The sequence below is a fragment of the Cebus imitator genome, unplaced genomic scaffold (genome assembly GCF_001604975.1).
Source record: "Cebus imitator isolate Cc_AM_T3 unplaced genomic scaffold, Cebus_imitator-1.0 Scaffold271, whole genome shotgun sequence".
NCBI lineage: Eukaryota > Metazoa > Chordata > Mammalia > Primates > Cebidae > Cebus > Cebus imitator.
Genome location: NW_016107586.1, coordinates 1,378,691 through 1,395,981, shown reverse-complemented (window position 1 = coordinate 1,395,981; position 17,291 = coordinate 1,378,691). Strand labels below are relative to the sequence as shown.

The following is a 17,291-nucleotide window of genomic DNA, read 5'->3' as shown; positions in this document are numbered from 1 at the left end:
TCTAATTGTGGTTTTGATTTGTATTTCCGTGGTGATTAGTGATATTGAGCATTTTTCAATATATGTACTGGTCAAAATGTCTTCTTTTGAGAAATGTCATTTCATGTCTTTGTCCACTTTTTAAAGAGATTTTTGGCTTACCATTGAGTTGTTTGAGTTACTTGAACACTCTCAGTAGTAGTCTGTGGTCAGATGAGTAGTTTTCAAATATTTTGTCTGATTCCACAGGTTATCTCTTCATTCTATTGTTTTCTTTCCTGTACAGAAGCATTTTTAGTTTAATATAGTCTTGTTTGGCTAAATGTATTTTGTTATTCATTTGGTGGGTTCTTCCATTCAGAATTCATCTGCATTTTTTAAAATGTCTAACTCTTTGGTAAATTTCTCATTCATACCCTGAACTGTTTTTCTGATTTCTTTGCCTTGTGTTTGTGAATTCTCTTTTATCTCACAGATCTTCTTTCAAATCAATGTTTGAATTCCTTTTCTGGGATTTTATAATTGTTTTGTTTGATTGGGATTTATTACTGGAGAATTATTGTATTCCTTCAGAGTTGTCACTTTTTCTTGCTTTTTCATGTTTTCTGGGTCCTTACATTGATAGCTGTACAGCTGGTATAATGGTCACTTCTTCCAATTTTTTGAATTTGCTTTTGTAGGGAGGGACTTTTTCCTGAAGATGTTTTTATGGTGTTGGTTGAGTAGGGCACTTTGGCTTTTATTCTGAGTGCGTGCGTTAGTATAATCTCTGTGTGATTTCTTGTACCTTAAATAGCATCAGTGGCAGCTATGATTTCCTTGCCAGATCAGGGGGCAGTTATTAGTGGAGGCTGTGGAAAATTTTTGCAGGGATCTGGGATACTAGGTGGGCCAGGGTTTGGCGTTCTAGGGTAGCAGCAATGGGCTGATTATGCGTATTAGGGGCCTCAGGGTGGCGTATTTCGGCCTTGGTGTTAGAAGACCCAACTACACTGATTTTTGGGCTTCCAAGTATCTTGCTGGTAGTCATAGTGGTGCACCAAGTAGATGAGTGGGTTCTCTGCCCCTTGGGCAGGAGTTGTGATGTAGGTGATGGTAGTAGCAGTGGCAGGACAACCCTCTGGGTCTTGAGCAGTTCCCACTGGTGGTAGTGGTGGCTGCAGTGGGCTGGGTGGTTCAGTCTTCATATCTGCAGTAGTTAATACAGGTGAGTGTCAGCTCTGGTGGTAGTGGCAGGGTGGTGGGCTCAACCTCAGGTGTCTCAGAGGAGTGCTAAGGTACTGATTGTGGTGGACTAGGCAGTGTGATTCTCAGACCCTCAGACTCTCAGATTGAGAGCTCTGGGTCAGGGGAGGGCAAAGCCAGGCTAAGAAGTCATATCCTCAGGTCCCCTGGTGTTGTGTGCAGGTGGGCTGTAGTAGACAGTCGTGGAGTGATTACTAAACCCCAAGTGGGATGCTTAGGTGGGGCAATGGGAGTGGTTGTACTGTAGCCTTGCTACTGGGGAGGGCAGAGTTGCTTTTAGTGGTGGACAGCGTTGCTTTTAATGGTGGCCATAGTCAGGTGGATGGGAAATAGATATATTGCTTGTATCTTAGCCTAAGTGGCAGATACTTATATTTCACTTGCACTTCAGCCACTTCATTGGCAACTGGTGCTTCACTCATGTCTTAGCCTCGACTGTAGCAGCCTACACTTCACTCACCTCCCAGCCCGTGGCAACAGCCCATAGTAATGGCAGCTATGGGTGGGGAGAGGAGCTCTGTTTGGGTGCCTGAAAATGCACAGTGGCTCTGCTGCTGGTGGCAAGTGTGACCATTGCCAGTGGCCTATGCCTTGGTCCACATTCCAGCAGCTAGCTACAGTGGTGACTGCCTGTGGGGAATGTCAATAGGACTCCAGGAATAAGGAGATGTAATTGCTGTTGGGCCCCAGGGCAGGGTGAAGTCTGTTGGGAACTGGGTTCTGAAATTGGCACCTTGCTGCAGCTGCTTTGGACTTGGGATGTGTGGAGCCCATTGTGAGCTCCCTCTCTTGACCACTGACATTGCAGTCTCCAAGGGAGCTGCTTATGTCCGTTTCAGGGCCCACAATGGTCAAGGGACTCTCCAGTGACTAGGGTTGTAGGAGTCCATGGTGAGAATGTGGACTTCTGGAGGTCTCTCACTTACCCTTTTCTCATGTTGGGGAGTCCCTTTCCACACTGGGTAATCTCTCCAAACTCACAGCCGATCCTGGCCAAGCAGGCTGCCTTGCTTCCATGTCATTCACTGCTTTATGTGCTTCCTGTTACTTCTCTGTTGAATTCTAGGATTCTTTCTTAGATGACCTATTCAAAGTGTGATTGTCTAGTTACTATTTTTGGTTCTTCTTTGTGGAGAAGATGAATGCAAGCTGCCTCTGGTCAGCCATCTTGAAGCTCCTTGGTATTGTATTTTTAATTCAAATCACACTTGTTCATTGCTGATATCTAGTAAAGTGATCAACTTTTGTATATGAACCTTGTGTCCTGTAACCTTGCTATAATCACGTATTAGTCCCAGGAAATTTTTGCTTGTTGTTATTGATTCTTTTAGATGCCTACATAAGCAATCATATCATCTATGAGAAAATAGTCTTCTTTCTTCTTTCCCAATCAGTGTAACTTTTGTTTATTTTCTTATCTTATTGCATTAGCCAGGACTTCCAGTACAGTGTTGACAAGAAGTGGTGAGAGGGAGCATCCTTGCTTTGTTGCTGATCTTAGTGGGAAAGCTTCTAGCTTCACACCATCAATTATGATGTTCGCTATACGTTTTTTGTTCTTTATCATCTTGGGGAAGTTATAATAACAACTCTAAATAAAATAGTCTATTTCTTTTTTTCCCAATAAACTAAGAATAATTTATAAAGAGTTGTTATTCTAGACGGGTGTTGGATTTTCTTAAGGGCTTTTTCTGTGTATATTAATATGATCATGTTCTTTTTTCTTTAGCCTGCTGATGTGATGGATTACATTGATTGATTTTTAAATGTTGAACCAGCCTTGGGATAAATTCTGTTGTTGGTCATGAAGTATAATTTTTTATACATGATTGGATTCAATTTACTAATGTTTTATTGAGGATTTTTGCATCTTTGTTTCTGAGAGTTACTGGTATTTAGTTTTCCTTTCTTGTAATATATTTACCTGGTTTTAGTATGTGGTTGATGTTGGCTTGATTAAGTGAGTTAGAAAGTATTCTATCCTCTTCTATTTTCTGAAAAATAATGTGGAAAATTGGCATAATTTCTCCCCTAAGTGTTTAGTAGAATTCACCAGTAAAACCATCTGGGCCTGGTGTTTTCTCTTTCACAAAGTTATTAATTACTGATTCAATTTCTTTAATAGATATAGTCCTGTTCAGATATTCTGTTGCGTCCTCTATGAGTTTTAACAGATTGTGTCTTTCAAGAAATTGATCTATTTCATCTGGGTTATCAAATGTGTGGGCATAGAAGTGTTCAACATATTCCATTGTCATCATTTTAATATCTATAATATTTGTAGTGATGTCCCCTCTTTCATTTCTGATATTAGTAATGTATGTCCCCTCTCTTTTAGCCTGGCCAGAGGCTTATCAACTTTATTGATATTTTGAAAAAACCAGATTTTTGTTTTATTGATTTTCTCTATTGATTTCCTATTTTCAATTTTATTGATTTCTGTTCTAGTTTTTATTATTTCTTTTTTTCTGCTTACTTTGGAGTTTTGTTCTTTTTCTTGTTTCTTGAGATGAGAGTTTAGATGACTGAATGCTATACATTTCCTTCTAAGTACTGCTTTTGCTGCATCCCACAATTGTTAGTTTTGTTTTAAATTTTTATTTAGTTGAAAATACTTTTAATTTCTCTTGACATTTATTTTTTGACTTATGTGTTATTGAGATATGTCTTGTTTAATCTCTGCGTATTTTGGGATTTTCTAGTTATCTTTCTGTTAATTATTTATTGCTCAGTTTAACTGTAGTCTGAGAGCAGACATTGTATGATTTCTATTCTTTCATATTTGTTAAAATGTGTTTTATAGCCCAAAATATTGTCTAGTTCAGTGGATATTTATGTGAGCTTTAGAAGACTATGTATTCTGCTGTTGTCTGATAAAGTACTCTATAGATGTTAGTTATGTCCAATTGAGTGATGGCATTATTAAATTCAACTATGCCCTTATGGATTTAATTTTATTTTTGTATATCACTCGTACTTAAAAAAAAAAAAAAAAACTCTTTAAAGTGATTGCTCTAGAATTTGCTATATACATTTACAGTGAATCCAAGCCTATTTTAAATAATACTATATCACTTCAATAGTAGTGAGAGTGGCTTTTAGTAAAAATTATAAATCCTTGTCTCTTGTCTATTCTCTCACTGTTGTCACTCATTTCACTTGTATGTACACATGCATAAGATATATACATAAGTATACATAATCAAATACCTTGTTGGTATTATTATGTTGAACAATTTTTTTTTCTGTTAAGTCAACTGAGAATAATAGTTTTCCAAAAAATTTTGCCTTCATTTATTCTTCATCAGTGTTCTTCCTTTCTTCATGTGGTTTAAGTTTCTGACCTATATGTCATTCTGTCTGAAGAACTTTTAATGTTTTTTTGCAAAACAGATCTACTGACAATACCTTTTTAAATTTTTTTCTTTATTTGAGAAAGCATTTTCTTCTTCTTCACTTTTGATGAATAATTTTCCAGGGTCAAGAATTCTAGATTGTGGATTTTTTTCCCTCAACCCTTCAAATATTTCTCTCTAGTTTCTTCTTGTTTACATGGTTTCTGGGGAGACATTGTATATAATTCTTATCTCTTCTCCTTTATATGGAAAGTGTTTATTTCCTTTGGCTTCTCTCAGGATTTTTTTTCTTAATCTTTGATTTTTTGTAGCTTGAAAACAATACATCTAGATGTAGATTTTTCAGCATTTATCTGTCTCAGTGTTCTCTGAGTTTTGCCTGTTTGTGGTTTGGCATCTGGCATTACTTTGCTGTGATTCTCAGTTATTATTAAGATTTTTTTCTGTTTCTTTTTTTGTTAATCAAATTACATGCATTTATACTATTTTCAGTTGTTCCTCATTCTTGAATATTCTATTCTTTTTTTTTTCCTTTTGTTCTCTGTGCTTTTGTTCTCTGTTTTGGCAGTTTCTATTGAGATGTTCTCAGGCTAAGAGGTTCTTCCTCAGTGTGTTCAGTCTACTAATAAACACATCAAAGGCATTTTAAAATTTCAGTATAGTGTTTTTGATCTCTAGCATTTCTTTTTGTTTTTCTCTTAGAATGTCCAACTTTCTGTTGACATTACTCATCTGTTTTGGCATGCTGTCTACTTTATTCATTAAATCTTTTAGCACAGTAATTAAAATTATTTCAAATTCCTGCTCTGATCGTTGCAACGTCCCTGTTATATCTGGCTCTGATACTTGCTCTGTTTCTTCTATGTTTTTTTTTCCCCCTTTAGTATACCTTGTAAATTTTTCTTCATAGCTGTACATGATATAGTGGGTGAAAGGAATGACTATAAATATAGTCTTTAGTAATATGGCGGTAACATGTGGAAGGAGGGGAAGCCTTTATCAACCTATGGTTAGGTCTCAGGCATTTACAGGTGTTTCTATTTGTTCTCCCTCACCTGATCCCCCAGGTTGATTCGATTTGCTAGAGTGGACTGTAGATAGGTATCTATGTTCTCTCATATGGAAGGATAAAGTGGGCTGGAGTTGTATATTTTACTTCTCATAGCTTAGTTGGACTATAAATCCCCTTCAGTTTAGGCTCTTATTTATAAGTTTCTTCTGAGAGCAGACCTTGTTAAAAAGAACATAGTGCTCTGATGTGTATTTCAAAATAATCATTTTCCCCCTCCTTCTGCTATAACCATATGGGTAATTTTCTTTAACAGTTTTTGGGGGTACCTGGTCACCTACTGGTGATAAAATTCACAAAGTCATGGGAGGCTTCCTGTGACTGAATCCCCCTGGAATTTTGAACTCTCACACTTGTGTATTTTTTTTAACTGTCTTTTTTTGAAAACTCATAATGTGATTAGCATTCTTGTCATAGAGAAAGCTTTAAGTTAAAAAAACATAATTTAAATACAGTACAGCATCAGACTTGGAAATGCTGGATATCTAAAAAGAAGGGAAATAAATATTCAGATTCTGGTCAATTATAACCAAAGAAAACTTCACCCTACCCTTACTTCTGCATAAGTGGGAGATAACTTATCCCTGATCTTTTTTAGGGAGGCAGCATGATATAGTGGAGAGAACATGGACCTAGGATTTAGGGTTTCTTGGGTGAAGTTTCCAGAACCACTACTTCTTAGCTGTGTGAGAGCCTGATAAAGTTATCTGTCCTAAGATACAATTGACTCACCATAAACTGGAAAGAATAATGCCTATCTCAACTTGATTGTTGTGAAAACTAAGCTAACACTATTTACTTGGCACAGACTATGTACTCAATAAATGGATGCTTTTTATTATGTTATTAGAAATTATATTTAGCATGGGTTGGTAACATATAGAGCAAGATTCATGGACCAGGTAACCCTTTTCTGTTTGCATTATTTGTGCCTCATATTTTCAAATAAATTTCTCAGCATAGATGACTAATGCATTTCCATTTCTGGGATTATTCTTCACCAGGACAATAGATGGGTAGATCATTTAATAAAATCCCTATTTGTTATATTAGAGAAGTTAAGCTCCCTGTGTGAGATGAGCATCCCAAATTCAAACACTTGGTTAATTGCAGAGCCAAACATAAAACTTGGGCCTACTAATTCCCATTTATCACACACTCTTCCCAGCCCCAGTTGCTTTAGCTTCACCACTAGAGGTGTTTATCTCCTGCAGATTACATAACATAAAATTATGCCTCAAAGACCAGCAGATATACATAGTGAAGGAAAAAGAGAAAGTCATTCAGGGAGAAGTTAGAAAGAGGAGGATTTTAAGTTCATTTTTCCTGTGTGGATGTGAGGGTTTGGCTGTGAAGTCAGAGAATTATTTCTTGTTCTAGTTCATTTACCTGGTGATCTTTTCTGAGACATTTCTGTGTGCAAGAAGGGCAGTTCTTGACTGTTACCAACACAGTGATTTCCTCAGCAGCCTGGGAGGAACAGAAGACACAATGTTTCTCTACAGCTCTATTTTTTCTTTGAGTGCTGCTTCTAAGACCTGAAATGCCATGCAGTGTCTAATAGGTATTTGATTAAAAACAAATAAATGGACAAAGCGATTGGGGATTCTAGTTTATATTTCTGAAATAATTATCTGTGTTAAATTGAATGAGTCACTTAATCTGAGTTTGTATCAATTTCTCTAAAGCAAGAATACTATAATATGTAATATATGAACATGACTTAGTTATATTTGAAATCTGCTGTATATCTCTCTGTCTCTCCACTTCTGTCTATCTATCTATTTATCTATCTATCTACTACTACCTACCTACCTACCTAATATATGTTATGCCATATTATGAAAGGGCATTTTAAAATTACATATTGACATTATAGTTTTTTTTTTTTATTTTTTTAGTGGTGACCAGAGATATTCCCTTGGTTAGGAATTTTTCATCCAAAAGCTTGAGCATGAAATGCTGCACAAATACCCAGGTCCCAGAGGTTTTACTAGGTGGTTTTGTTCCCAAAGAAATAATAGAATGATAATGCATGAGAGGCAGAAGAATAGAGTAGTTTCAGAAAAAGACAAACCTAGGTTGGAGTCCAGACAGAATCTTCTTTGCTGTATGCCTCTAATCAAACCATTTAATTTATTTGAGTCAGTTTTATTAATGGTAACGTCTGGGTAATAACAGTAGTATCTATGATCAAGTACTGCTTCAAGGATTAAATAAAGAAAGGCTTAGAAAACGTTTTTAACACATCAAGCATTTGGAAGTAGTAGTCACTGTTTTGCTCATCATTTGCATTAACAGTATTTGTATTTATGTTAAAAATCTGACTTGGTTCTATAGATTACACTCCAATTTCTAAAAATGGTTACTTGGTCCATTTGAAAGAGGTGCATTTTCAGTGCAGTGCTATTTGCTAACCCCATACCAGAAACACATTGAGGTGGCCATGGCACCCATTAGTTGATCCAACGAGCACTATATTTGGCTGGCAGATGAGTGAATGTCTCTGGGTGTGCGGTGAGTACTGTGATTTTAGAGCTATTTGGTTCCCTTTGACTAGCAAACTGACCTGTAAAAGGAACTAATACTAATTTTGAGCATGTATTTCTGTTACTCATTGTGTACTGGTCTCTTCATGCATGTTATTTTATTGTTATCAGAATGTCACTGATGAAATAGAAGTTATTCCATTTTACAGAGGATACAATTAAGACAATAACCTTGGAAGGTGATATTTTATGGCTATTTTTATGTATTTGTGTTTGTTTGTGTGACTAGGTTACTATGTAAGTAGTTGAATTAAATCATCCTACTGATAAAAGTGAATTGGCCTGCTGCCTTTATAATCAGACTTTTGCATGCTGCTAAAAGGGATAGAAGAACACATGTGACATTCTCCTTAGCTTCAGGGAGATTGTATCCCCAATAAGAATGCACAATGAGCACATATGCAATAATTGGCAAGCAAATATGTTGTGTAGGTAAATAGAAAAGAGAAAGAATTTCTGAAATCCAACTATAGGCTCATGTGCCTAAAATCTATCAGTAGTCAATGTGAAATTGCATCAGTACTTTTATGAATCTTTTTTAAGAGCCCATAGTTTCCGCTAGATGTGAGGAATACAGAGCAGTGTAAATTCCATTTGTTGCTTTCAAGAAACATGTAATCTATTTGAGAATATGAGGCTTACGTTCAAGAAAAGATAAAAGAAGGTATACAATAGGAATGTAAAATTACTGGCGAAGTCAAGCAGCCTAGCAAGTGTTGGATGCAGACTTTGTTGGTCACTGAGTGAGTTGTATACAAAGTGGAGCCTAAGCTGGCATGGAAGGAGTAGTAGAATTGAGGCAGAGAGGAAAGAGGGATTTTTGTGTAGAGGTTAGGCTTTGGTGATGGTTAGAGGATTAATTTTGGCAGAAGATGGAGTAAAAAGCTGAAAGGTGAGGAAGATACATGATGGATGATTTTGAATGACAAAAATGGATGCTTTTTCTTTTTTCACAAAAGTTTTTATTTAGGGTAGATTTATATAAGATAGAACCAGATTCCTGGACAGTGATACTTTAGACAGATACTGTCAAACAGTTTGGGGATGTATTTAACTCCTATGTTTATGTATCTATATTTGAGGAAAAGTGCTTTTTTAACCTGTGAATTTTCAAATTAATCCCATAGGCATAAAAATATGGGAGTTTCAGTTTACTACCTTCAACTATTTATCACCTTTTCCCACCTATTACCACCAGTCATTTTTCCTCCCTTAAAAACACACAAAGACAAAGGAATAAAGCAAAATAGTATTTATAACTACTAGTTTAGCTTTAAACGATTAGTTTACTATACTATTTTGCTTTATTTCTTTAATAGTATCCGTAGCTACTAGTTTAATTTTAAACTAAACTAATGTATAGAACCATGAATTTGATTCTATCTTCTATCATTAGTTCAGTTTAGTTTTAAGCTAAACTAGTAGCTGTAGATACTATTTTGCTTTGTTTCTTTGTCTTTGTGTGTTTTTAAGATTTTTTTGTATAGTTCGAAATGTGGTAGATCCACAATCCACAATTATATATCCAGGCTTTGCACTGCATGTGATGAGAACTTTGCACTCATTACTGTATAATCTGCTGAAGGTTTTAAATAAGGCAAGCATAGTGACTGCATAGTCTGTCCAGTTTGGGACTGGCAGCTTTTGTCAAGATATGCATTTTAAATTGTAGAGATTTTAGAATATGCAATATTAACTTGACTAACTGTGTCTGGGAAACTGATGTAGGCTGCATGCAAAGATTTCCCTGCAGCTTGCTTATTTCCATTAGTCAAGTGGAAATATCATAACTAAATAGTCACACAGAACTTTGTCAATTTCTTGCCAGGCTCAATGGATAATATGTGACCTGTCGCACATGAGGGATTCTCTGTGGGGAGAGATGTAGCTCTCAGCCTAGGCATGGCATGAGATATTTTTCTAAGGGGCCTTGCTGTGGGCTGGCTCTCTAGATTGGATGAAGCATAGAGACAGAGAAGTCAATCAGCTGCCTGTTGCATTTGTGGGGCTCTGAAAGGCCAATTTGCTGGGATTAACAGAGGTCTGGCTTAATAAATGTGTCTGCTTGCCTAATATGTTTGAGTAAATGAACCTTAAAATATTTGATTTAATTTAGCATTGGGCACCAGATATCAGTGGCTGATGAAGAACTCAAGAATCCTGTTGAGTGTTCCAGCTTTGCAAGGAAGGTGAAATCAGCCATGCTGCCATAACAGCTGATGAGAAACAAAAGCAATTTGGAAAACAAAATTAGCTCCTGCCATTTCCCCAACACAAGAGTCTGTGGCTTGCCACCTGGAGACCAAGTATTCCCATTCAGTGCAGTTTGTTTGCTGTGGCTCAGTGCCCTGACTGGCTGGCAGGAGGGCACATGCTCTCTTACTTCAGATGGCATTCCCTTTGCCCTGCATCCCTGCACCCTTGCTGGGCCCTGGATCTCCTAGGGAAACAGCCAGATGGAGACAAGATCAAATCTGCTAGGACAGGAGGAATTCCATTCTTCTCAAAAGAGATTCCATTGTGCAGGACAGCACCAGCCACCTGAATCTTAGGAATAGTGGGCAGAAAAAGGAGAGAGGGCCATGTATACTACTGAGAGCAGAATAAGATGAGCTGGAAGTAGTGAAGATTCTCTGAAGAGAAAACTGTTAAGGGAGAAAAATGCCTGGTTGTGATAGGTGGGAAAAGATGAGAAATAGCTGAAGGCAGTAAAACAAAACGGAAAGCTGAGAGAATTGTTTAGTGAACATCCACAAACACACCACATGTAGTCTACCATAAACATTTGCTCAGTGTGTTCTATCACACGTCTATCTGTCCAGCCTTCTATATCCATCCATTAGCCAATCTTGATTTTTTATTCATTTCAAAGTAAATTTAAGACACGTGTATACTTTGTCCTAAATGATTCAGCTTGTATATCATTAACTATAGTTGAATATTTCTTTACACTTTTACCTCTGTGGGGGTATAAAACCTATCAACAATGGAATGCACAAATCAACAATGTGCTTTTACTGAGTTTTTAAAAAGACATTCACCTGTGTAATCCAAACTCCCAGAAAGTTCTTCCATGCCCCTTCTGAGTCAGTCTTCAGCCCAGTTGCCAGAACCAACCACTATTCTACTTTTTCATCATAAATTAGGTTTGCTGGTTTGGGGATTCATCCATACTGATTATATACACACATTGATTATATATAGATATATAAATATAAAATATATAAATATGTTTATATATAAATATTTGTTAGCTTTAAACTAATAGTTTAAAGCTAAACTAGTAGTTATAAATACTATTTTGCGTTATTCCTTTGTCTTTGTGTGTTATATATTTATATAAATATATTATAAATATTTATATTATATATAATATACAAAAATACATATATATTTACTTATTTCCTACTAAATTTTCTACTAATGAGCTCCTGGGCTGCTTCCTATTTTGGGCTGCTATGAATAAGCTGCTATGAACGTTTTTGTTGTTGTTGTTTGTATACTTGTATCTTCTTTTCTCTTGGCTAAATTCTTAGGATTGCAGTTGCCAAATCATAAAATATACATATGGTACAACTGATGCAGGATTTTTCTTGGCCCCTTTGCTGAACTTGCAGCAGGGGTGCCCCCTCTGCTTGGCTCACCATGCTCAACCCCTTGCAGAAGGGAGCACGTGAGTGAGGGAGTGTGGGATATGGCCAGAGGCTCCAGGTACTGACACGGGAGCAAGCTCTGTGGAGGGCCTGTGGTCAGACCAGGTGTATCACCTCAGGGGGAACATAGCAGCACCCAGAGGGTGCCCACCACCCTGAAGCCCCAGAGGGGGTGTTACAGTGCTCCTTTAGCTCTACCATCTGTGGACAGTGGCATGTTAGCAGCTCAGTTGGCCCCTTGCCTTGTCATGTGGGGCAGCTGCCCTCTGCCACTGAGAGGAAAGGGCCAGTGTGATAGCCTTTCTGGGTACCTGCACTCAGTGGGTCCTGAACTCTTGTCTGGCATCCAAGAAGAATGAGGTCACATGGATGGCCGAAGGATGGTGAAGGCAGATAATTTTATTGAGCACTGAAAACAGCCCTCATCAGAGAGGGGAACTGGAGAAGGGACGGAAAATGCAGGTCATCTCCTCCCTGACTTCCAGTGGAGTCAGGCTGTCTCCTCCCAGAAGTCAGGCTGTTTCCTCCTCTACCGACTGAGTGGTCTTTATAGGCACAGGATGGGGAGTGTGTGCTGATTGGTTTGTGAGTATGCACAGAAGGATAAAGTGAAGACACCATTCAAAGGTGGGCATGACAGTATGGAAAACCAACTAGGAAAGGGTAGGTATATGTAAAATAGGTGAAGGATGGGGATCAATCAGAGAAAGTATGCCAAGCAGGAAGACAAGTTTTTCAATCCAGTCCAAAGATTTGACTTGTAGCCTGGCTTTCAGGCTTTAAAGTGCCTTCAGCTTGGAGGAGGGGCTTCCCTGGGTACCTGCCCCTATCAGCCTAGGCATTTGGCTGCCTCCTGTCACTATCACACCACTCTGGAAAAAGTTCTTGAAATTTCTTATGAAACTAAATATTTTCCCAAGTGGTTCTACCATTTTACATTTCTACCAAAATTCTATGAGTCCTAATTACCCTGCATCTTCAATATTACTTGATATCATCATTATATATATATATATATATTTAGCCACTCTGTTAGGTGTTTAGAGATATCTCATTTTCTTTTTAAAGAATGTAGCAAAGCAATTGAAGGTTTTCTGGCAGGTTAAGACCTGATCGGTTGATCAGTAGAAACTATAAATTTTGCCTAGATCTGTTTGTCGATGCAACAGATTCTGATTGCTGAAAGAGTCCTCACACATCACCGAACCCAAAGCACTCATTTAACAGATAAAGAAGTAAGGCCCAGAATGGGGACAAACTTTGCCTAAGGTTATTGATTCAAACTGTAACAGAGTGAGTTTCAAGTCATTGTTCTAATTATACTAGAAATGGTGACTCTGTGGCAACACATGTAGTTATTCCCTTATTCCATGGCCCTGATTGACATTGCTGTGCTGAGCCCAATTTGACTTCAGCTTCCTTGTCCAAACAGGGCTATAAACAGCCACTGTTGACTCTTTGGATTTTATGCCCATGTCAAAACCTACTTTAACACCTCATCCATTGATTAATTCAGAAGGTCACACCATGTGCGTGTCATCACCCAGGCATAAGTATGGGGAAGAATGCCTGAACCCTGTGGTTTGCCCTTGGTTAAGGCAAGGAGTATATCTCTTTCCATACTCCCTTTCTCCTTTCATTTGCCAAATAGAAAAAGAATGTATGTCAGACGCTTAGGGCAGTATCTCTAATCCTGTCAACTCTAGCCATCAACTTGATCATAAAAGAGAGCAATAGAATTTTAAAGCAGAAGAATTAAATTATTGTTTCAAAGGCCCAGTTAAAAATTCTGAGCTAGAAAGGAATTTCAGTATTACAGTGGGACACCATCTGAAAGCTTTATCTGGGAGCCTCTGCAGGGCTTTGTACACATGCATCCAGGCCATACATGGGTGTGCTATGAGGGGCTGTCATGCCCCACTTAAAGGGCAGCTTTGTGCATTCCCCAGGTGGCTACATTGCTACTCTCCATCCTGCTGTCATCCTGACACCAAGAGAGGAGAGGGAGGCTGCTCATCTGTTCTTGTGGCATCTCTCTATCAGCTGCCTTAGATCAGCCTCCAACTGTTACATCTCACTTTCCAAACAATAGAGAATTTGAGAGGGCATTGACTTTAAGATGCCCACTAGATAATGAGTCTTCAATCTCAAGATCTGTACTCCCTTCTCTCCAATAAGCATCTGCTTTTTATCAAGATTCTTCTTTCTAGAAAAAAAAAAGATATAATTAGAGCTGATCCTTGAACAACAAGGGTTTGAAATGCACAGGTCCACTTATATGTGGGTTTTTTTCAAGAAATACGGTCAGCCCTCCATATCAGCAGCATCCACATCTGCAACCAAACTTAGATTGAAAAGACAGTATTTAAAGAATGTAAGACCTGCAGTTATGGAGGGCCTACAATGGAATTGGAGTATGCATGGATTTTGTATCCACGGGGGTCCTGAAACCTACCCTCTGTGAATTCCAAAATAACTGCATTCTGTTTCTCTCTTCATCCTTGAGAAGTTCCTATCTGTTATGATAATTAGGGGGAAAAAAAACAGAAAGCGAAAAAAGATTAAGAAATGTTCCCAAATATGGATGCATGTGTATTTTTCACCCTATTAAAAATGGTAAAAATGTCTAGCAAGGGTAAACGCAGATATAATAATGTAAAAAGTAATCTGATAGTGTATCTAATTTACATGTATTTTCTGCTGTGTGAAAGACAATGTGCAGCTGGGCGTGGTGGCTCACACCTGTAATCCTAGCACTTTGGGAGGCTGAGGCAGGTGGATTGCCTGAGCTCAGGAGTTCGAGACCAGCCTGGGCTACATGGTGAAACCCCGTCTCTACTAAAATACAAAAAAATAGCCAGGTGTGGCAGTATGTTCCTGTACTCGCAGCTACTCAGGAGGCTGAAGCAGGAGAATTGCTAGAGCCCAGGAGGCAGAGGTTAGAGTGAGCTAAGATTCATGCCACTGCCCTCCAGCCTGTGTGACAGTGTAACAGAGCGAGACTCTGTCAAAAAAAAAAAAAAAAAAAAAAAAAAAAAAAAAAAAAAAAAAAAAAAAAAAAAAAAAAAAAAAAGACAGTATGCTTAGGGTGGGCAATACAGAAGTACATAACATGTGATCACTTCTCAGAAAGGTCTCATAGTCCAATGAAATATAGGATGAAACTATAAATAATACCAGGTATTGGAGGACAAGATAAATCATCTTTTATTCCCAAAGCCAACAGAAACAGATTACAAAAGTTATGTCTACTTTGCCACAGGAGAAGGAATGACATGCAAAACCCAGGATGCCCAGTCTTATTCTTGTTTCTAGAATTTAACATTTTATAATGTTTCAAGTATACTAATACTTTTCCTAGATAATGGAAGAATAATTACAGTTTTAAGAAACTATAGAGTTTTTAAATTTCTTTTCCAAGTTAGGATGGCAGTCTGAGAATTTCAGAAAAGGAAGAAAAGTTGATTTCCCACACAAGACTGAATGAGTATTGTTACTTCTTCTTGTAGCCTCTCATCACGTTGGACAGCAGCATTTCCTTCACATTCCTTGCAGAGGGAACCAACACCATCACAGTTCAAGTGGCTGCTGGAAATGCCCTTATCCAGGACACAAAGGAAATTGCAGTTCATGGTAAGCCATGAAAATTGTCCTGTCATGCTCCTTCCCGCTCAGTTAATCTCCCCTGTCCACCCTCCCTGCAATCATTGAGTGTCATGGAAATTCCTCAGCCCCTGGGAACATTACATAGGTCCACAGGGAGCTTCCAAATCTACCTCCTACCTAGAGATTGAGGTTGTAAGAGAAGTATATCACAAACAGGTATTTGTTGTCCCCTGTGTTATGTCTGTCTCACAACCCATTTGGGCTTCTCATTAGACAAAGACACGTATCATAAATTGAAGGAAATGAAAGATAGAAAGACTGTCATGGAAAGGGCTAGATCTTTTGTCCAGCTGAGGTATCTACTGCATATATGCAGGACACACTCTTTGTGAGATGAGACCAGTGATTTCCAGAGGTCAGGTGTTATGATCCCTGCCTTATAGGACTCTGCTCAGTTAATGAGATGACCTATTCACAACCAATGGCTTTCTTGATTGTTGGAGATTTGGATATCATTGGCTTCAAAAACTAGATAATAAGGCTAAGAGTATAAGCTAGGACTAAGGCAGAAGAGTGGTAAATAGGACTACCATTCTGTTCTCACTCCTGGAGAATTATTAAGTTTATTATAAGCTTATAAATTATTAAGTTTATAATAAACTTAAGAATCATTGAAAGTACCTCTATCGCCATTTCGCACAACCTCTCCCAAGCCCCTAGACACCACCACTATCACTGTGGTTTTCTAGAAAGTTAAATGAAGGCATATGATCCTCTGACTCAGATTATGTTCCTCCAACTTCACACCCGGTAAATTCCTCTTCCTACAGTTCTTCAAACTTCTCAGGCTCTTCAAGGGGCATGTGGAAGGTTTGTGTGTTTCTTTCAAAGTAAACATTTTAATTGAATTTTAAATTTTATACAGAAAAGTGTACAGGGCACCAGTGTTTAGTTTTATGAATTGCCACAAAGTGAATACACCTGTATACTCACCAACCAGGTCAAGATACAAAGTTTCAACCTGTTTTCTAATCCTTAGAGGCAGTTTCTAGCACAATAAGCAAAGGGATTAAGGAAGGAGAAGTGAAAAGACTCCATTCCAACCAAGCCTAAATTGTTAATGCTTTGTGTTGGCTCTGCATGGTACCACCTATAGTAGCAGAAGTCTCCTTCTGGAATTTCACACTCGTCTTTCATTTCAGATAATATACAAGAAGAAAGGCTTAAGATCTTAGGAACTAACAAAACTGGTAGGAGCACAAATCTACTTATAATCACCAAATTCTACTTTCAGAAGTCAGGAAACAAGCTGAGAACAAGGAATTATATTAGAAGCCTCATGAAAGAGTAGACCCTTTACCGAAAGCACAGTGATGGTGGAGCCCCACACCAATCACACCCTCTCTGTTCTGTCCCAGCCTCACTTGAACACTCTCTCTCCCTGCAGAATATTTCCAGTCCCAGCTCTTATCATTCTCCCCGAATCTGGATTACCACAATCCTGACATTCCTGAATGGCGACAAGATATTGGCAATGTTATCAAGCGAGCTCTGGTTAAAGTAAGTTGGCTTTATCTTTGTTTAAGTGCTTGTGAATAAAGAAAATAACTAGATGGTGTGGTCCACAATAGATTTGCATGGATTAAAACTGTATTCTACAATTGAATAAAGATTATTTCTCTGTAAAAAGTGAGAGAAAATGCTGGGTGCAGAGGCTCACACCTGTCATCTCTCATCCCAGCACTTTGAGAGGCCAAGGCAAGTGGTTCATTTGAGACTAGGAGTTTGAGACCAGCCTGGCCAACATAGAAAAACTCTGTCTCTACTAAAAATA

The 17,291-nt window shown here is 38.1% G+C and overlaps 1 protein-coding gene across 1 annotated transcript in view; it reads left to right on the top strand.

Moving 5' to 3' along the window:
* The window catches only part of SORCS3 (sortilin related VPS10 domain containing receptor 3), a 609,576-nt gene that overhangs the window by 575,267 nt on the left and 17,018 nt on the right, over positions 1-17,291 (top strand). Inside the window, exons 21-22 of the mRNA XM_017500803.2 lie at positions 15,361-15,484; positions 16,905-17,017. Of these exons, the coding sequence (XP_017356292.1) occupies positions 15,361-15,484; positions 16,905-17,017 (237 nt within the window). The remainder of the gene's footprint in view (positions 1-15,360; positions 15,485-16,904; positions 17,018-17,291) is intronic.